Source organism: Trachemys scripta, chromosome 1 (assembly GCF_013100865.1).
Source record: "Trachemys scripta elegans isolate TJP31775 chromosome 1, CAS_Tse_1.0, whole genome shotgun sequence".
NCBI classification, from domain to species: Eukaryota; Metazoa; Chordata; order Testudines; family Emydidae; genus Trachemys; species Trachemys scripta.
The window spans coordinates 267,335,351-267,355,156 of NC_048298.1; the positions used below are offsets into that span (position 1 = coordinate 267,335,351).

A 19,806-nucleotide genomic window follows, 5' to 3' on the forward strand; every position below is an offset into this window, starting at 1 on the left:
GAACTTTTTGATGCTCCCCTTTACTCCCCGAGGAGCAGCCTGCCACAGAACCAGGAGCGGAAGTGGAAGTGACAGAACTCCCCCCGGAGCCTGGTAAGATTCTGGCTCCATGTTTGTTTTTATTAATGTAGGAACGGAAGGGATTTCCAGATTATGAACCAGTGCAAAAGTTATTACTAGTCACAGGCAGCAGAAGGTATCCGCTAATGGTGGATTGCATGGCAGCACCTTGGTGACACCCCCCCCCCCGCTCCACTATCACATGGAATTCAAAATGGAGACCAGGAAGTGCAAACAGTGAAACAAGCATTTAAAAATTAAGTTTTACTAGAAACTCCCACATTCTTCCTAAGATGTGCCAGGGTGTGAAAAATAAGAACCTTATATTGCCTTTCCTGTTAGCACGCTGCTCTGTAAACAGTGACCTGTCTGGGAGGAAAGTTGACATGTAATCCATTTAAAAGTGTGGTCTATTTAAGCTAAATGTAGTCCAGGTAATACACGGGTGACAAAATAATTTCCCTGAAATATGGCTGGGGGGTTGTATGCAGTCCAGAAATGTGCTGGGGTGGAGGTTGGCTGTGCAGTTCTTTGCGAGTCCATATTAGCATGTGTGTTTGCATGCAGTCAATAAAAGGCTGTATCACAAGCCATGGGAAGGCAGTAATCCACGCAGATGTTAACAGAGCATCCTGTTGATTTCCCCATGAATTAAAACCCAATCCTGAATGTTGATAGCCATAAACTTTTCCCAGATAGGTATCATATTCAGGGCCGGTTCAAGGCACCAGCGCAGCAAGCAGGTGCTTGGGGCAGCCAAGGGAAAGGGGCAGCACATCTGGCTCTTCGGCGGCAATTTGGCAGAGGGTCCCTCTTGGAGTGAAGGACCTGCTGCCGAAGTGCCGCCGATCGCGGCTTTTTTTTTTTTTTTGCCACGGCTTGGGGCGGCAAAAACGCTGAAGTGGGCCCTGATCATATTTCAGGGAACAGCATATTTTCCAGTGCCACCTCAGTAACTGACCAGCCCACTCCACTCATACATGAGCTGTTCAGTCATCATAAATTTGAATATTTCAGTGGCATGTACAGCTGACTTGCCCCTGGATGCTTGGAATAAAATCTCTTTGCCATGCAAGAACCACAAGAATTGTTATGTTCTCTAAAAAGTGGAATGTCTGAAAAGATAGAGAAGGCTTATGTAGTATGCTGTAGTCATCCCCCTTTCCCAAAAGCAGTCTGTAACTTTTAAATAAAATTGTCTTTTTTAACTTGCCATTCTCCATATATTCTTTTCACTGCAATTAATCCAGCTGTGTCCCTAGAGCTTCTAGGAGCTGAAGCGTTCTTCTCACAATATACCGAAGTTCAATTTTACAAAGTATAATTTTTTTGTCCTTGAAATTCCACAAAGATTTTTTTTTTTGGTGCTCATGCACTGAATCATTTGAGAAGTACTGAGACAATAATGTTCTGTTTCATGTCAGCTTGCAGGCACCTCCACAGGCTATTGTATCTTGGCAGTTTGCACACGTTCCAGCTGAAGGCTGGGTCTCAGTATCATAACTGACTGGTCCATGAATTTATGGTTGAAACTCTGGACAAAGCCAACAAGTGCATACAATATCGAGAGGTTTCACAGCAAGTGGAGAAACAAGCAGGCTGCAGAGCTCCAGGACAGAACTGTAGCATTAGATCAGACACTTACATTGTAGTTCTTGGAACAGGAACATCAGTATACAGAGGAGGACAGAGCACAGCAGAAAGACTTGTTTGAATGGCTGCTTTTGCTAATGGCCTGATTCCCCTCCACAGTAACATGCACCACATAACCGGAACATGTTGGACAATTCCATAGTTGGGTGTCTCATGCAACTGCAACTTATCAGCAGCTAGACAGGGCAAATCTACCCCGTTTACTTCCACCCCTGTGGTAATCCCTTTCCCTCCTGAATACTTCCATCCCCATACGTGCTCCTTTCCTCTTGCAGTCTGCCACCCACTGCAGACCTCCATATTTGTGCAGTGCAACAGTGGCAAGTGCATGCTAATCGCTGAATAAAAAGAAAAGACAGTTAGAGCATGGAGTTGCATCACTGACCATCTTGGCTAATAGCCACTAATGAACCTATCCACCATGAACTTATCTAATTCTTTTTTAATAGAGTTATAATTTTGGCCTTCACAACATCCGCTGGCAACAAGTTCCGCAGATTGACTGTGCATTGTGTGTGCATCCTTTTGTCTGCTTTAAACCTACTGCCTATTAATTTCATTTTGGGTGACCCTTGTTTCTTGTACTATGTGAAGGGGTAAATAACACTTCCTTATTCACTTTCTCCACACCATTCATGATTTTATAGACTGCTATCATATCCCCGCTTGGTGGTCTCTTTTCCAATCTGAATAGTCCCAATTATTTTAATCTCTCCTCTTATACAAGCTATTCTATACCCTTAATAATTTTTGTTACCATTCTCTGTACCTTTTCCATTTCCATTTTTATTTTAGATGGAGTGACCAGAACTGCATGCAGTATTCAAGTGTGGGCATACCATGGATTTATGTAGTGGCATTATGTTTATCTGTCCCTTTCCCAATGGTTCCTAACATTGTTAGCTTTTTGACTGCTGCTGCACAGTGAGCCGATGTTTTCAGAGAACTATCCACAATGACTCCAAGATCTCTTTCTTGAGTAGTAACAGCTAATTTAGACCCCATCATTTTTTATATATAGTTGGGATTATATTTTCCAATGTGTATTACTTTGCATTTATCAACATTGATTGTCATCTCCCATTTTTTGCCCACTCATCCAGTTTGTGAGATCCCTTTGTAACTCTTCATAGTTACTTTAGACTTAACTATCTTAATTTTGTATCATCAGCAAACTTTGCCTTCTCATAGTTTACCCCTTTTTCTAAACCAAGCAGGAAGAGCCCAGCAGCTCAGGGTAACTCTGTTCCCTTCTCCCCCACTCACAACCAACAGGATGGCTCCTAAGCCCTTCCCCCAGCCTGGTACAGGTAGGGTGAAAGCCCCAGGAGGGGCATGGTGGGAGAAGGGGGCAGGATTGGCTGCTGTAACCATGCCCTCTCACCAGTATTATTCTACTGTTTTCTTATGCTCACCTATCTGCCTGCCTGCATCTGTCTTCTCATCTTGGACTGGAAGCTCTTTGAGGCAGGGCTTGTGCCTTTGTTCTGTTTGTACAGCACCTAGCACAATGGGGACTTCATCTATGACTGGGCCTCCTCAGCGGCACTACTAGCATACCGATAATAGTGCTTAATTTGGGGTTTCAAGGCAGAATCAATTGCTGGGCCGTGAGCTATGGGGGACAGGTAGGAAAACTCCTGCAGCAAGACTCAGAACCACCTCACTCCACAGGTGCACGCACTGGCAGCGGACCATTGGTTTGGTTTTAAGCTGGACCATCCTGTCTTTTTATGGTTTGTCTCCTGCCCAGTAGTGAGACGAAATGTGTCTTTGTGATCACACGCAGAGACCACCACAACCACCACTCCGGCAGGTGCAGGGCAGCGCACTCTTCAAAGTGACGCCCCAAATCGCCTCGCACGCACCACCCCAGCCGGGGCGCACCCTTGCCGCTCTGGCACTGTCTGGTCACGTCCCGTAGATTCTGTGGGTGACGCCGTTGTCAACACCCAGGAGAAGTGGTTCAGATGATAAGGGCGAGAGCAAAACTGCAGCACAAGCCAATTCCCCAGCTTCCAGGCCCAGCTCATGGCTTCTGGCGGCCTGCAGGGCGGTTTGGTTATAAACCCCAAGGGGTCATTATAGGGGAGGCCACAGCTCAGCCCCTGGCCAAGCCGGGCTCCTCGGCCAAGGGACTGGCAGCGACAGCGAAGTCAGACCGCTACCCGGGCAACGGCTCGTCAGCGGCCGTTGGAAGGGAGTGACGCGCCCACCGACAGACACCCGCCGGCTTTCTCTCTTGCTCGCTCCTCCACAGCACCCCGGGGGGTGGGGCTTGTTGCCAGGCGCGCTCGCGAGGCCGCGCAAGGCAACTAGGGCAAGCCGCCGCCATTTTGGGTTCCGTGTGGAGCAGCTTCCGCTGCCGTGAAATAAACAAGGGGGCGGGACGCCTGTTCGGCGGGGCGACGCTGCTTGCCAGAGCCGCTGATGTGGTGGGCGCGGAGGCGCCAGTGTGGCCCGGGCCCGGGTTAGCGTGAAACGCAGCAGGGAGGAGCCGCCGCCGCCGCCGCCAGGTGAGGGGCTGGGGCCCTGAGGGGAGGGGCAGGCGATGGGGGAGGGTGATGGAGCTGTCTCTTCTCCCAGCTGCCCAGGGCAGTGAAGGGGGTAGAGCGAGCCAGACCTCGGTGCTGGCAGGTCCCTTTTCTGCCCGCCCCCCGAGTGTGAGTCCGCACATAGCAGAGATGCAGCGTAGTTGGCGCAGCGTAGCTTGGTCGGCCCGCCCCCCCCCCGGGCTCGCTGTCAGTCGGTCCGTCCTGCCTTCAGCCAGAGGGACTTCGGGGCGCGCTTGGCCGTACCTAACACGCGCATCCCGGTGATGCACACGGACACCTGTGGGCCGCCAGCCCGGCTAGAAGCTGTTATAAGCGAGCTGAGGCAGAGCCCCTTTTCTGTTTATTTGCAAAGCGTCCCGTACACTGATGTTGCTTCCTATTGAAGAACAACAATAAACTTCCCTAGCTGTATGTCAAGTATCAGAGGGGTAGCCATGTTAGTCTGAATCTGTAAAAAGCAACAGAGGGTCCTGTGGCACCTTTGAGACTAACAGAAGTACTGGGAGCATAAGCTTTTGTGGGTAAGAACTTCACTTCTTCAGATGCAAGTAATGGAAATCTCCAGAGGAAGGTATATATCAGTGTGGAGATAACGAGGTTAGTTCAATCAGGGAGGGTGAGATGCTCTGCTAGCAGTTGAGGTCTCTACTACCTAAGATCCACAAACCTGGAAATCCTGGACACCCCATCATCTCGGGCATTGGCACTCTCACTGAAGGACTGTCTGGATATGTGGACTCCCTACTCAGACCCTACGCCACCAGCACTCCCAGCTATCTCCGTGACACCACAGATTTCCTGAGAAAACTACAATGCATTGGTGACCTCCCAGAAAACACCATCCTAGCCACCATGGATGTAGAGGCTCTCTACACAAACATCCCACATACAGATGGAATACAAGCTGTCAGGAACAGTATCCCTGATGATGACACAGCACAACTTATTGCTGAGCTCTGTGACTTTATCCTCACGCACAATTATTTCAAATTTGGTGACAATATATACCTCCAGACCAGTGGCACCGCTATGGGCACCCGCATGGCCCCACAATATGCCAACATTTTTATGGCTGACCTGGAACAACGCTTCCTCAGCTCTCGTCCACTCATGCCCCTTCTCTACCTACGCTATATTGATGACATCTTCATCATCTGGACCCATGGGAAGGAGGCCCTGGAAGAATTCCACCATGCTTTCAACAGCTTCCACCCCACCATCAACCTCAGCCTGGACCAATCTACACGGGAGGTCCACTTCCTGGACACCACCATACAAATAAGCGATGGCCACATTAACACCACCCTATACCGAAAACCCACCGACCGCTACACCTACCTTCATGCCTCCAGCTTCCACCCCCGGTCACACCACACGATCCATCGTCTACAGCCAAGCACTGAGGTACAATCGCATCTGCTCCAACCCCTCAGACAGAGACCAACACCTACAAGATCTTCACCAAGCATTTTCAAAACTACGATACCCACACAAGGAAATAAAGAAACAAATCAACAGAGCCAGACGTGTACCCAGAAGACTCCTGCTACAAGACAGGCCCAGAAGAGAAACCAACAGAACTCCACTGGCCATCACCTACAGTCCTCAGCTTAAACCTCTCCAACGCATCATCAGTGATCTACAACCCATCCTGGACAATGATCCCTCACTTTCACAGACCTTGGGAGGCAGGCCAGTCCTCGCCCACAGACAACCTGCCAACCTTAAGCATATTCTCACCAGCAATCACGCATCGCACCATAACAACTCTAACTCAGGAACCAACCCATGCAACAAACCTTGATGCCAACTCTGCCCACATATCTACACCAGCAACACCATCACTGGACCTAACCAGATCAGCTACAACATCACCGGCTCATTCACCTGCACGTCCACCAATGTTATATATGCCATCATATGCCAGCAATGCCCCTCTGCTATGTACATTGGCCAAACTGGACAGTCACTACGCAAGAGGATAAATGGACACAAGTCAGATATCAGGAATGGCAATATACAAAAACCTGTAGGAGAACACTTCAACCTCCCTGGCCACACAATAGCAGATGTTAAGGTAGCCATCTTACAGCAAAAAAACTTCAGGACCAGACTCCAAAGAGAAACTGCTGAGCTTCAGTTCATCTGCAAATTTGACACCATCAGATCAGGATTAAACAAAGACTGTGAATGGCTATCCAACTACAGAAACAGTTTCTCCTCCCTTGGTGTTCACACCTCAACTGCTAGCAGAGCACCTCACCCTCCCTGATTGAACTAACCTCGTTATCTCCACACTGATATATACCTGCCTCTGGAGATTTCCATTACTTGCATCTGAAGAAATGAGGTTCTGACCCACGAAAGCTTATGCTCCCAGTACTTCTGTTAGTCTCAAAGGTGCCACAGGACCCTCTGTTGCTCTTCCCTAGCTGTAGTTGTAGGTGCTCTAAGGGCTGGTCTACACTTAGTCCGGACTTCGGACTAAGGTACGCAAATTCAGCTACGTTAATAACGTAGCTGAATTCGAAGTACCTTACTCCGGACTTACCGCGGTCCAGCCCCGGCCGGAAGTCTCCCCCCGTCGACGCCGCGTACTCCTCTCGGCGAGCTGGAGTACCGGCGTCGATTGTGAGCACTTCCGGGATCGATCCCAGAACATCGATGGCGTGCCTCCGGACCAGCCGGTAAGTGAAGACTAGGCCTAAGAGATGAAGCCCTGACTGTCGGGACCCAGACGTTAGCGCACCAGCCCTTGTTCTGTTTCTCTTCCACGCACTCTTAATGCTTCATCCCAAATGCAGGCAAAACAGCCGGCTGAGCATCTGTTCGGTTTGTTCATATGAAAGAAGTAGTCTTGCATTAAAACGTTAACTATCGTTGGTCGGCTTGTACTGTGTCTGTACCTTTCCCAACATTCAGAACTTGAAAGTTAAACATCTACTTATTTCTCATCTGAATTAATGATTGAACTGCATAATTGTTTTGGAGTATGATTGCATTGCAAGCAAGTCATTGTAGGATATGCCCAAACTTGACGTTTGGGAAAATCGCGGGTGCCAAATAAACTAATCTATATTGAGAAATCTCTTGAGAAAATCTCTTGATGAATCAGATAAGCAGAAAAGTATTAAATGAAGTTAAATTTCTTCTATAGCTGCACTTTGTTATGGCTGGTTTTATACTATATACACCTCTACCCCGATTTAAAGCAACCCGATATAACATGAATTCAGATATAACGCGGTAAAGCAGCGCTCCAGGGAGGCGGGGCTGCGCACTCCGGCGGATCAAAGCAAGTTCGATTATAATGTGGTTTCACCTATAACGCAGTAAGATTTTTTTTTTTTTTTGGCCCCCGAGGACAGCGTTATATTGGGGTAGAGGTGTATCTTTTTCAGCCAAGTTCATTACAGGCTATGATTTGGAAAGAACTTGTCAGTGACATATTGTGTCCTAGGCAAGCTGGAGAGTATTATTAGTAAGGTTTGGTACTTTAAGCATATGGAAAATGTTCATCTATTAATGTATAGTCAAATGGTGACTGACACCCATGTTGCGTTTTTTTTTTTTTTTTTTTTTTATCGTGAAAATGTTGTCTGCTGTGTCCACTGTTGCCTTTCACTGTTTGCTGTTATCTGTAATTGTTTCAGGATTCAATATGGTGGAATGTTTGGTATTTCAGAAACACAAGGCAAAGTTTGGTTAATTACCTGACTATTTTAATTTTTTTTTTTTTAATTTAGTCTGCAGGAAGAATGGCCTTGTTTTCCTTAATGGCATCCTCTTTGGCTTTGGATCTTTTTTGTGGATAAATTACCTTTTTTTTTTTTTTTAATTAATTTATTGTTGGAACTGGTCTCCATTTTGCAGCCTACACTTACTTAAAGTCCTGATATCTTAATCATGTGTAAAATGAAAATTATATCTGTTCCTACATTCTGTTTCAAAAAATATTCTTTTAATGAACTGTGTGCTCAAGTGCAAAATCATGATTACTGTCTATGTTCAGTTCTGTGTGCACCATAGATTTTAGTAATTGAGAGTTTTCAGAATTTAATTTTGTTTCCTTTTGCCACTCCTGTCTTTGGCATATAGATTCAAGTGTACACTTGTGGCTGGAAAATAGAGAATCAGAGCACCATCAGCCCCTCCAGTGAGTAGATTGGCACTCAACCATATTCTCTATATAGAGGTACTTCAGGCAATCTAGTAGAAGTGCCTTGTTGACTATGTGATACTTCTGTGGCAGTTAATCTAACCTTGATTGGACCTGAATTTTAATTAACCTGTCTATACAGTTGCAGAATGCAAGTTTTTGCTCCCCTATGGATTGGATGCCAATACATTATTCATTTATGCTGCTTCCTTCTGTACAGTTAAAAGCTATCTGCAGCTTGGTCAGAAATTTCAGGTGAATAGCCTATTGCAGCATAATAGTAATGACTTTCTGCACGCTTATATTCATGAGTTTATGGATAAATTAAATAAGTACACACACATTCTCATGCAGCGATGCTTTATCAAAATAAGCTTGTGCTGTGAATGCTGCCAGTTCTGGGATAGAACAGGGACATTGAAAGGATAAGGACATGGAAACGCTAATTGTCAGTATGTGTTCAAATTTGATTATTTCATATTACAAATAGAGCATCTGACCATACTTTCTCTCTGTTACTTTGACTCATGCTCAAAAATAACTATATGAATAATAGGGTTATGATTAGCTAGGAAATGTAGTTAAGGGAGCGATGAATATTCCTTAGCACAAAAGGATTAATAAAGTAAAATATGGCATCTAGCAACTGTGATAAATGTTTCACTTTTTTTGTCAGCTATAATGCTCTTCTATAATGCAGTTTGGTGAAACATTTAGCAAATGAAAATGTGTTGGGAACTGCACAAGTAACTTTACAAGCTTCAAACTGACAATATATTATTGACTTTAGCCATACTACCTAAATATTCATTTTCTGAATGAAGATGTCTGTCCTTTTTACAGAAAGTTTTGGGTTTGGGGTTTTTTAGGTTATAAATACCAAGTTCTTCCTGTAGGACTGCCCCTGTATATGGAGGACTAGGAATGGGATATTATACGAAGCTGTGTAAGTTTACTGTGATCTCATGTTCCAAGTCTTTGAAAGACTGCTGAAGTCAGGACTTGATATTTGTGACAAATGCTTGGGGTGTGTGTGTGTGTGTGTGTGTGTGTGTGTGTGTTTTTAACTTCATTATGCTACCCTAATACATCAAAGCACTAAAGTAAAAGTAAAGGATTTATGGGCACAAACGGTTTTAATTTTGGTTTTGAAGCTGACATTTCTAACTCATAAAAACATCCTAAATGTTATCTTCATTTTAAAAGGGCTTTACAAAATCTGACCCTAAATTTTATCCCTGTCCATAACAACTTATTTTCTTAATTTATTATTTTCCCCCATAATAGGCAAAGCAAGGTAGAACTTGTATAACTCCATGTTTTAGAAGAAATGCATACAGTTGAGAGTTGGGTACCTGTTTGCCATATCACATTTATTCAACTTAATAGAATCCAATTTTGAAGATCTAATTGGAATATAAACTGTGATGCTTATCCAGATGTTTAGCCCAAGAATTAAACTTCACTAGTATTCATGAAATGTAGCTATTTAGCAGTTTAGAAGTTAGCACTAATTGTCACCCTTCTTAGTCTCAGTAAAGAAGGTGGCAATTGAATGGACCTGGAACCAGAACTATTTTTTTCACCCTAAAATGTGTTGGTGAAGTCAGGATTGAGACTCGTTGATGTGGGAGGGGATCTGCAAGAGCAACAGCTCTTGCTGATAAAGTGTCTCTTGTAGGGTCTGAGGAAGTGTACACACATAATGTCTTCATGCTAGTAGTGAGACATAAAGCGCAACTTACCTTTCACAAAATGGGGAAATTAGCTATCAAACCCAGAATTAAACACTTTGAAAAGAGTTTTTTCTCTAATCTTTTCGTTACTTTTTAATGTTACTTATAACAGTAGAAGGTACAATGCTTTCATATGGTAAGATAATATTCAAGATGACTTCTCTTTCAGGCTTACAAAAGAAAAGAAGCCTCATTAGGTAGCATAGAAATAAGCTGTCACAGGATTGATAGCTCCTATTTTGAAAAAAAAAATTCAGTTTCACCTTAGCATTTTCCACATTTTTTTAGTTTTTGTCTTCGTATTGATGTAGGATGAAACTATTATCTGGTGAAAATTATATCCTGTGATTTGTATTTTCATGGTGCCTGGGACCAGGACCCCATTGTGCTGTAAGTACTTAATGTCTTTATATTCTATGGCTGTAGAGTAATACATTTTTCTTATTTTGATAGAATGAAACGAGGAAGAAAAAGTAGTGAGACTAACAATAGTTCATCAGAGGAAGAGATTGGAGGAGAATCTAAGAAACAAAAGATTGCAGATGAAGAATCCACTGAAATCTCTCTGAGTCCTGATTGGGGTAACCTCCTTCCAGACATTATCCTGCAGGTGTTTCAGTACTTGCCTCTTCTTGATCGTGCTCATGCATCACAAGTCTGCCGAAGATGGAATCAGGTGTTTCATATGCCTGATCTCTGGAGATGTTTTGAATTTGAACTGAATCAACCAGCTACATCTTATTTGAGGGCTACGCATCCTGAGCTTATCAATCAGATTATTAAAAGGCATTCCAATCATCTACAGTATGTTAGCTTCAAGGTAACATCTTTTACATTCTTATCTTTGAAAATGAGTAAATTTTTAAAAAAAATTGATTTGCATTTCAAATAAGGTTTGAAATTGAACAAGTTTACTGCAGTTCTATTTAATTTAAAGAATTCTTAAAACTCCTTTTTATTTCTATGACATGGTTGAAGATAACAAAATAGTATTTCTTTAATACTCCAAGATAACTATGAAAGCTATCTAGATAAATTTTATAGTATGAGTTGTAAGAGATTTCATTTATCCAAGAAGCAATAATTGAAAAAACTTAGCATTATTGATTAAGTGAACAATGACTATACATAGTTGTAAACAAAGCATTTTAGCATAATGACTTTTCCTAATTCACTTAAAAGAGCAACTTCTATTTTAAATGCCTGTAAGTGCAAAGTTAAAAGACCATCCTAATCAGAATATTGTCAGTATAAAGTGGTATGAGTAGTTGTGATTTTTATGTGTCTGTTCTACAAGGAAACATTCTGAAGAAAAGAACATGAGTGGAAAAGGATTAATAACATAAAGTATATACTGACTTGTCAAATGAAAGGTGTAGTTTCTGTAGTGGTATTACAGGGAGGAGATTATTTGGTGTGGAGAATTGGCAAGGAGTAATTGGTGGATTTATCAGAATATGTATTCCTCTCTTTCCCCCCCCCCCCCTTATTTTCTGGCCTGCGGCCACAGAAAATCACACTTGGGTTTCTGCATATAATGTTTCTTCTGGGACCTAGCCCAAGCAGGAAGTGCTTGGACAGTAGCAGATATATTGACCTATTGAGGTGAATGAATAGATGAACAGGGAAAGGAAGAAGCATATGACAGAGCGTGAAAAGGAGGGTGGCTGAAACAGAAAGAAAAATGCGTACAGATGGGGAAAATGAGAATGGAAAAAGGAACAGAGTGAAATAGGGGATTTGGCAGTAAAATGCAAAAATGAGTGAGAGACTGGCAGAAAAGGTGTCAGGAATGAAATATAAAAGAAAGGGGAAGACCTAGAAATTGGAGAGGTGAATCAAAAACAGAGGAATTACTTAGGGCTAGTCGACACTAAAACCTTATATTATCATGGCTAGGTGAGAGAGGTGTGCAAAATCCACCTCCCTGAGACATAGCAATGCTGACCAAACCCCCACTGTAGACCACACTAGGTCAATGGAAGAATTCTTCCATCAACCTAGCTACCGCTCTCTGGGAGGTTGGTTAACTACAGCTATGGGAGAACCCCCTGCTGTTGCTGTAGTGAGTGTCTACACAGCAGCATTACAGCAGTGCCACTGTAGGTCATGTCTACACTGCGACTTTTGTTGGTGTAACTTATGTTGCCCAGGGTGTGAAAAAACACTCTGCTGAGCACCATAAGTTACACCAACAGAAGTGCTGGTGTGGACAGGGTTGTGTCGATGGGAGAGAGCTTCTCCTGCCAACATAGCTACCGCTGCTCAGGGAGGTATTTTTATTATGTCGATGGGAGAGCTGTCTCTTGTCGGCATAGAGCAGCTAAACAAGAAATCTTACAGCGACACAACCGTAGCAGTACAGCTGTGCTGCTGTAAGCTTGCTAGTGTAGGTATAGTCTAAGAGTGCAGCCTTAGTTTTCCTTTAGTAACCATAATAGTCTTAGGATGGAGATATATCTACAGAAGATTAACTGGATTGGTAGCCACAAGAAACTCAAATCTTTTGCCTAAAATTTTGGCATATTTCTCTTCCCCAATCCCATTCAAAATGGCATGTGGATGTGTTTGTGTGTAGTTTGCCTCTCCTTCTTTTCATACAAATAAAATTTAAAAACTTGGCACTGAGTAAATTTTTGACCTAGATTGGGGTAGTAACCAAAACACCCAATTCGGCTCAGTTCAGTATTTGCAGTTTCTGCTGTGGTACACCTCTACCCCGATATAACGCTGTCCACGGGAGCCAAAAAATCTTACCGCGTTATAGGTGAAACTGTGTTATATTGAACTTGCTTTGATCTGCCAGAGTGCGCAGCCCCCCCACACACACACACTCCCCCGGAGCACTGCTTTACCACGTTATATCTAAATTAGTGTTTATATCGGGTCGTGTTATATCAGGGTAGAGGTGTATATGAATTGGAACATAGCACGGTTCCAAGTCAAAATTGTGATGTATTGGCAGAGTACCAGGAGGAAACTTGCTCAAACTTTGGCTATGTATCCCTGCTCTAGCCTGTATAATACATTTATCACTACATATTTGCTCTGTAGTTTGTCACCAAAATGACAATTAACAGCCACTCGTATTTGAGTTTAATTTAAATGGGCAAAAGCAAAGGCCAGTGTTTTAATTTGCGCCACTAATGTATTCCCAGATGATGATGATGATGATTTTACCTCTTGAGAGCCCAAGCTCTGAATCCATGGGAGATTGCTGTTTTTCTTGCCTGCCTGCATTCTTTCCAAATAAGGCTAAGGAGAATTAAGGAAGACTAGTTAGTCACATGCACTGTACCCGTTGGACTGTGTTTGAAGCTGTGGCTGTAGCTTAGGTAAAGACCACTAATAGTCAAATAGTGAAAGCAGAAGGATCATCTAAGTGATATTCCAAAAAACAAAAATGTGAGATTAGTTGGGAAAACTAGACAACTGGTGATTAGAATAATTGCATTTTCAACACTAATTTAAAAAAAAAAAAGGGGGGGTGGAGGTGGGGGGGAGTAGGCAATTCTTGCTTACTTTTCTGTTGTGTATCAATCTTGTCTGGCAACCCCTGGCTATATCTATGCTAGGCTTCTCCGATTTAGAGGTCGCTAAGCAGTCATGCTGAGTTAAAGGGACATTAGTCATTTTCAAGAAATTTGAGCCAATTTTGAAAAAGTACTGTATGTGATAGACAACCTTTAAATAGCACATGCTCATTTTATTAAAATATTCTTACAAAAAGCTAGCAAGAGCTTTTTTTTTTTTTTTTTTTTGCTTCCCTAGCTATTTTTTTTTTATTGAACTGAATAACACTACCAAAAAATATTCAGGCCTCCCTCTTCTTCCCCCTTCCCTCTGTTTACATGCTGCTGTCCTATCTGTTAAATATCAGTTTTACGGTTACTGGTAAACACTTCTTATATGGTCTTTCCCAGACCATATACAGGAGTTCTTTTGAGAGTATGTATTAGCATCCTGGCAGGAAGTGCAGTTAGCTATCTGCAAAAATAAAGGTAACCCTCCTCCAGTCATAGGGAGGGGAGAGAAGACAGATTGGGGGTTAGTAGGAGTTTATAAATGGGATTTATGGCTTACTACAACAATGCTAGACACTAAAAATCATGGACTAAATAGAGACAAAGTTATGAATTTAAGCTCCCAGGCTCCTCTTTCCTTTGAGAATGAGGAGAGATCAGCTATAGAATGGTCTATGGCAGTGTGTACACTACAGTTTTGTCAACAAAACAGTGAAGGTGTACTGCAATGCTTCTCCTGCCGATTTAACTCTCCTATGCCAACATTTAAAAAACACACACACACACACACACACACACACACACCTGGACGAGTGTTCCCTGATTGTGCTGCAGGTGGAACACCTCTTTGCTTGCCCCTCCCCAGGTAGCCCATGCAGAACTGCTTTCCATGCCCTTCCCAAATCCCCCCACACATTCCTTGCATGTTTCAGGGCTGTTGCACTCCACCCTTAGGGACACGTTTCAGAATTACAACTGGACATATACCCAGCTGTGAGACCCTCATTTCAAAAAGTGCTCTTCATTTTCATGTTCCTTGTAGAAAATAGAAATATTTGTATAGCTGTTACATTTTTATTAACTTATAAAAAGAAAATGAATCTTTGTCTCTTACACATGGTGGTTGCCACTGTATATGAATTTCAGTAGCAATCGGTGCATTTGCACAGTAAAATTAACACACATATAGCAGTCATTTCAAGGGTCATACTACAGTGCAAGAAAGCAATGCCTGGATTAAAGCATTACAAAAAGACACATTGTCAGAATGCTCCTTCAAAGCCTCCCTGATTCGAGTAGCCCCCTGTTGAGGCCCACTAACATAGGGTTACCATACATCCGGATTTCCACGGACATGTCCGGCTTTTTGGTGCTCAAGTCCCCGTCCGGGGGGAATTTCCAAAGAGCCGGACATGTCCGGGGAAATAGGGAGGCATAAGCCAGGGTCCACCCAGCACGATCCACCGGGTGCGCAGCCCAGCCGCCCCAGCTACAATGCTCAGGTGGGGGGCTCGGGCTTCCCTCGCGGGCGGGGGCACTGGGGGACCCTTCCTGTTGCCCTACGCAGCTTGGAACCCGGCGCCGCGGGAGCTGTTTCCGGTGAGGACAGACAGGCCGGTGAACATGCTCGGCAGCAGGAAGGAAGCTGCGGCCGGGGCTGCAGGGACCGGCGCTGCCGAGCGTCTGAAGCCCCCAGCAGGCAGAGGCTGCCGGGGGAGCAGGGCAGGTGGGGACGTAGAGGCTGCAGGGGTGGGGGGGTGCAGGGGCAGAGCAGGCGGGGGGGGTTGCGGGGCGAATGGGGAGCAGGGAAGCACTTAGCAACCCCCAACCAAGATCAGAGCGGGAGGGAGGAGGGGGAATGCAGGGTACTCAGAGGACTGGGGGGAGGGGGGGGGGGGGGGGGGGAGTGGGGGGGGGGCCGAGGGTGGGGAAGGAGCGGAGTTGGGGCAGGGCCAGGGCCCCCGTGGAGTGTCCTTTTTTTCAATGTTGAAATATGGTAACCCTAACTAACAGCCGTGGTATCTATCTGCCAAAGGCCCATTCAACGGTCATTCTGTACCTGCTGAGCCTGTTGTTGAAGCGCTGCTTGTTGCAGTCAAGGTTTCTGATGTAAGGCTTCATGAGCCATGGCAGCAAGAGGTAGACTGGGTCTCCCAGCATCACAACTGGAATCTTCTGGTCTGGAAAGTTCCTGCTTGCAGCTTTCTATACGGGCCAGTGTTCCTGAAGATGTGTGCGTCATGCATCTTCCCTGACCATCCCGCATTGATGCTGGCAAAACAACCATGGTCATCCACCAGCACTTGCAATATCATAGAAAAGTAGCCCTCTTTGTGTTAGCAAGCCGGTCTGGGACCAAAATGGGGATCTGTGTGCCATCTATTGCACTCCTGCAGTTAGGGAATCCCATTGCCACAAAGCCATCCACTATTTCCTGTACATTGCTAAGAAGGACTGTGACTCTGAGCAGGAGGCAATTAATGGTGCTGCACACTTGCATCACTGCAACCCTCATGATGGACTTTGCGAGTGATCAGTAACAGTCAGGAGTTGCCAGCTTCCACACAGTGATCATCACTCGCTTCTCCGCAGTGAGGGCAGCTCTCATTTTGGTGTCCTTGGGCCAGAAGGCAGGAGTGAGCTCAGCATACAGTTCCCGGAAGGTAATTTTGCTCATCTGAAAGTTCTGCAGCCACTGCTGATCATCCCATACCTGCATTACGATGCAATCCCACCACTCGGAGCTTATTTTCCAAGCCCCGTACCAATGGTCCACCATGTGCATCTGCTCCTTGAATGCCAACAGCAATCTTGAATTGTTTCTTTCCATTGCATGCAGCAAGGCAGACACCACTGTGTCGTCGTCATCATCTGACTTGCAGCTCATGAAATAATGCAGGATCAGCTGTGTTGCGTTGACGCTCATCACAAGATAGGAGAGCTGTGCGGGATCCATGCTTTCAGACAGATAATGGGCACACAATTTACTGGGGTTGAAAAACAGCGCAAAACATAGAAGCCCATAGAATGATGGGATGGCAAAAACTGCATCATGGGATGGTAAACCTGCCCCCATGAGGCACTGTGATTCCCTTCCCAGAGCATCCAGCGGCAGATGGTGGTGAATTGCACAATGGGATAGCTACCAATGGTGCGCTGCTCTCTCGATGCAAGAGCACCAACGGTGGATGCGCTCTGCCATCACAAGGAGCATTGTGTGGACATACAAAAGTAGTTTAATTACAGTGGTGGATGATCGTCGAGTTCATTAAGTTGACTGAACTGTAGACATAACCTGTATCTGAAATCTTTGTTTATTAAGGGAGAGGGTTAATGGTTATACATCTCTTCTTTGTACTGGGGGAGAGGCTTAATGAGTGGGAACGCTCCTCTTCTTTGTGTTTCTGTATGTTTTTCTAGTCAGTTTAAATTGCAAGGTCTTTGGGGTAAGGACTGTCTTTTAACTTGTTTTAATGTGCTTTGTAAACTGCCACGTAGGTTGATGGCCTGGTATGCAAATAAAGATATACAAACCTACTTGTTACATTTGTTGACCATCTCTGTTCAAAACTAGAGCATAATAAAGTGATAGGGAATAGACAACATGGATTTGTCAAGAACAAATCATTCCAAAATCCCAGTTTAATTCTGAGATGTATTAACAGGAGTGTTGTATGTAAGAAACAGGAGGCAATTGTTGCCACTCTGATTGGCACTAGTGAGGATTCAGATGTACTATGTCCAGTTTTCGACACCACACTGTAAGAAAAGTGAACAAACTGAAAGTCCAAAAATAAGAAGTTAAGAAAACATCTGAGGAAAAGTTGAGAGAGAACTGGGCATTTTAAGGCAGGGGTGTGGATAGGGGTTGGGGCAGTCAGGGGACAGGAGTTGGATAGGGGGCAGGAGCCCTGGGAGGGGGCGGTCAGGGGGCAAGGAGCGGGGGTGGGGTTGGAGGTTCTGAGGGAGGCAGTCAGGAGGCGAGAAGTGGGAGGGGGCGGGGGCCAGGCTGTTTGGGGAGGCACAGCCTTCCCTACCTGGCCCTACATATAGTTGCGCAACCCCGATGTGGCCCTCGGGCCAAAAAGTTTGCCCACCCGGGGTCTAGGGTGCAGTAAGGGAGATTTAGGCTGGATGTTAGGAAAAGCTTTCCAACTATAAGAATAATCAAGCATTGCAACAGGTTACATGGGGCGAAATCTCTGTCTTTGGAGGTTTTTAAGAACAGTTTAGACAAACATCTGTCTGGAACGGTCTAGGTATACTTGATCCTGCCTTAGCTGAGGCGGGTAGACCAAATGAATTGTCCTTTCCAGCTGTACATTTCCCTGATCCTATATTCTCCTAGCTGTGGATAATGAACGTGTGTCTGATGTAATTACTACTTTGCTTGATGGGTGGAGCTGCCTTAGCTCAGGCAACATGCAGGGATGGGTAGGTCAGCACTTGTTTGGCTTGGTTCCTTCATGGCTGAGAGGTCCCAGGTGGTTGTACTGGGTAAATGTATGAGGGTCCTCTCACCAGAGGTGCCACAGTTTTTTATCTTGTTATACACACATACTAAAAAGAGGGGTGTGTGTATAGGGCTATTGAGAGGCTGAGGTATGGGTTAGTGTTTATAGTCAACTTTGTCTCCATCTTACTTGATCTCAGACAAAGGAGACTGAGTCTCTTACCCAGTGTCTGATGGCATGCAGAAGAACAAAATGGGACTAATACAGATAAGATACTGATGTGGATAGGTTGGGGGAGGGGGATGAAAGCTATAGTCTTATCAGCTTGGTTAATTTGAGGATGTGTGCCCATTGTTTTTCAAATTCTTAATTTAAGAATTTGGTGAGACCAGCAGCTACATCTAGATGATCAAATAGCAGTTGTGGCCAGGAGAGCTTTTTCCTATCTACACTTGACAGAGGATCCATTCTTCTTTCACATGCAGTTCTTGATATTATGTCTGTTACTTGGAAGTAAGATTACTGTAGTGTTCTCTAGATTGGTCTTATGATATAACAGCATTTTTTTTCAAAGTTTGGGTCACGACGCAGTACTGGGTCGTGGCATGTAAGGCACTGGATCACTCTGGTCAGCATTGCCGACCGGGACGTTAAAAGTCCCGTCGGTGGTGCTTCCCAGCTAAGCCAGGCTAGTGCCTACCTGTTCCGACACCATGCTGTGCCCCTGAAGCAGCCAGCAGCAGGTCCAGCTTCTAGGCAGGGGAGCCACGGGGTTCCACACGCTGCCCCCACCCTGAACACCAGCTCCACACTCCCATTGATCAGTTCCCAGCCCATGGGAGCTGGGAGGCAGTGCCTGCAAGCGAGAGACACACGGAGCTGCTTGTGCGCCGCCGCTTAGGCACCAGACCTGCTGCTGGCTGCTTCAGGCGCAGCATGGTCTGAGCTGTCAGGACAAGCAGGAAGCCTGCCTCTGCGCCACTGACTAGGAGCTGCCGGTGGTAAGTCTGTGCCCCAATCCCCTGCTCCGGCCCTGAGTCTCTCCCCCCCCCCCCATCCAGAGCCCGTCCTGCACCCAAACTCCTCATCTCCACCCCCATCCTAGAGCCTGCATCCCCACCCCGCAGCCCTCACCCCCTCCTGCATCCCAACCCCCTGCCTCAGCCCAGAGCCCCCTCCCACACCCGAAACCCCTCATCCCCAGCTCCGTTGGGTCACGGGTATCAGTTTTCTCCAGGAAAAAAAGTTTGAAAACCACTGCAATATAAGTCTCTTTTGGAAGATGAAACGGTCACATAATACAACTACCCACTTACTAAATGGTGGCGTTGGCAGGAGGATTTGACCCCAGTATTATCCACGCTACTTGCTAGCTGACTTTCAAGTACAATTTAGGTGTTGGATTTCATCCTGCAAGGTCCTAACTGACCCTGATATCTGCCCAATTGAAATGAAGCAGTACTCCCACGGATGAGATCAGCAGAGGTGCTCAGACTGACTCTCTCCTTTTGTAATCATGGGAGAGAGCTACCAGTAGGACATTCACAATGAGGCACACCTTCAGATTTGGAATTCTTTTCCTTTTTTTGTGGCTCTAATCCCTGGATCTGAAATAGCCCACATCTGTTGGACTTTGTGGCATGCTGTCAGACTCATATGTTTTCT

The 19,806-nt window shown here is 45.1% G+C and overlaps 1 protein-coding gene across 8 annotated transcripts in view; it reads left to right on the forward strand.

Annotated features, from left to right (window-relative positions):
- Positions 1-4,043: 4,043 nt before the first annotated feature.
- FBXL3 (F-box and leucine rich repeat protein 3) overlaps positions 4,044-19,806 on the forward strand; it is a 29,298-nt gene continuing 13,535 nt past the window's right edge. For 2 of the 8 annotated variants that reach the window (XM_034758307.1, XM_034758314.1), the window contains exons 1-3: positions 4,044-4,218; positions 8,365-8,424; positions 10,617-10,983. In XM_034758307.1, the coding sequence (XP_034614198.1) occupies positions 10,618-10,983 (366 nt within the window). In that variant the 5' untranslated portion in view covers positions 4,044-4,218; positions 8,365-8,424; position 10,617. Of the gene's footprint in view, positions 4,230-8,364; positions 8,464-10,614; positions 10,984-19,806 lie in introns of those variants that run through there. The other 6 variants (XM_034758309.1, XM_034758310.1, XM_034758312.1 and 3 more) reach the window with 6 other exon arrangements.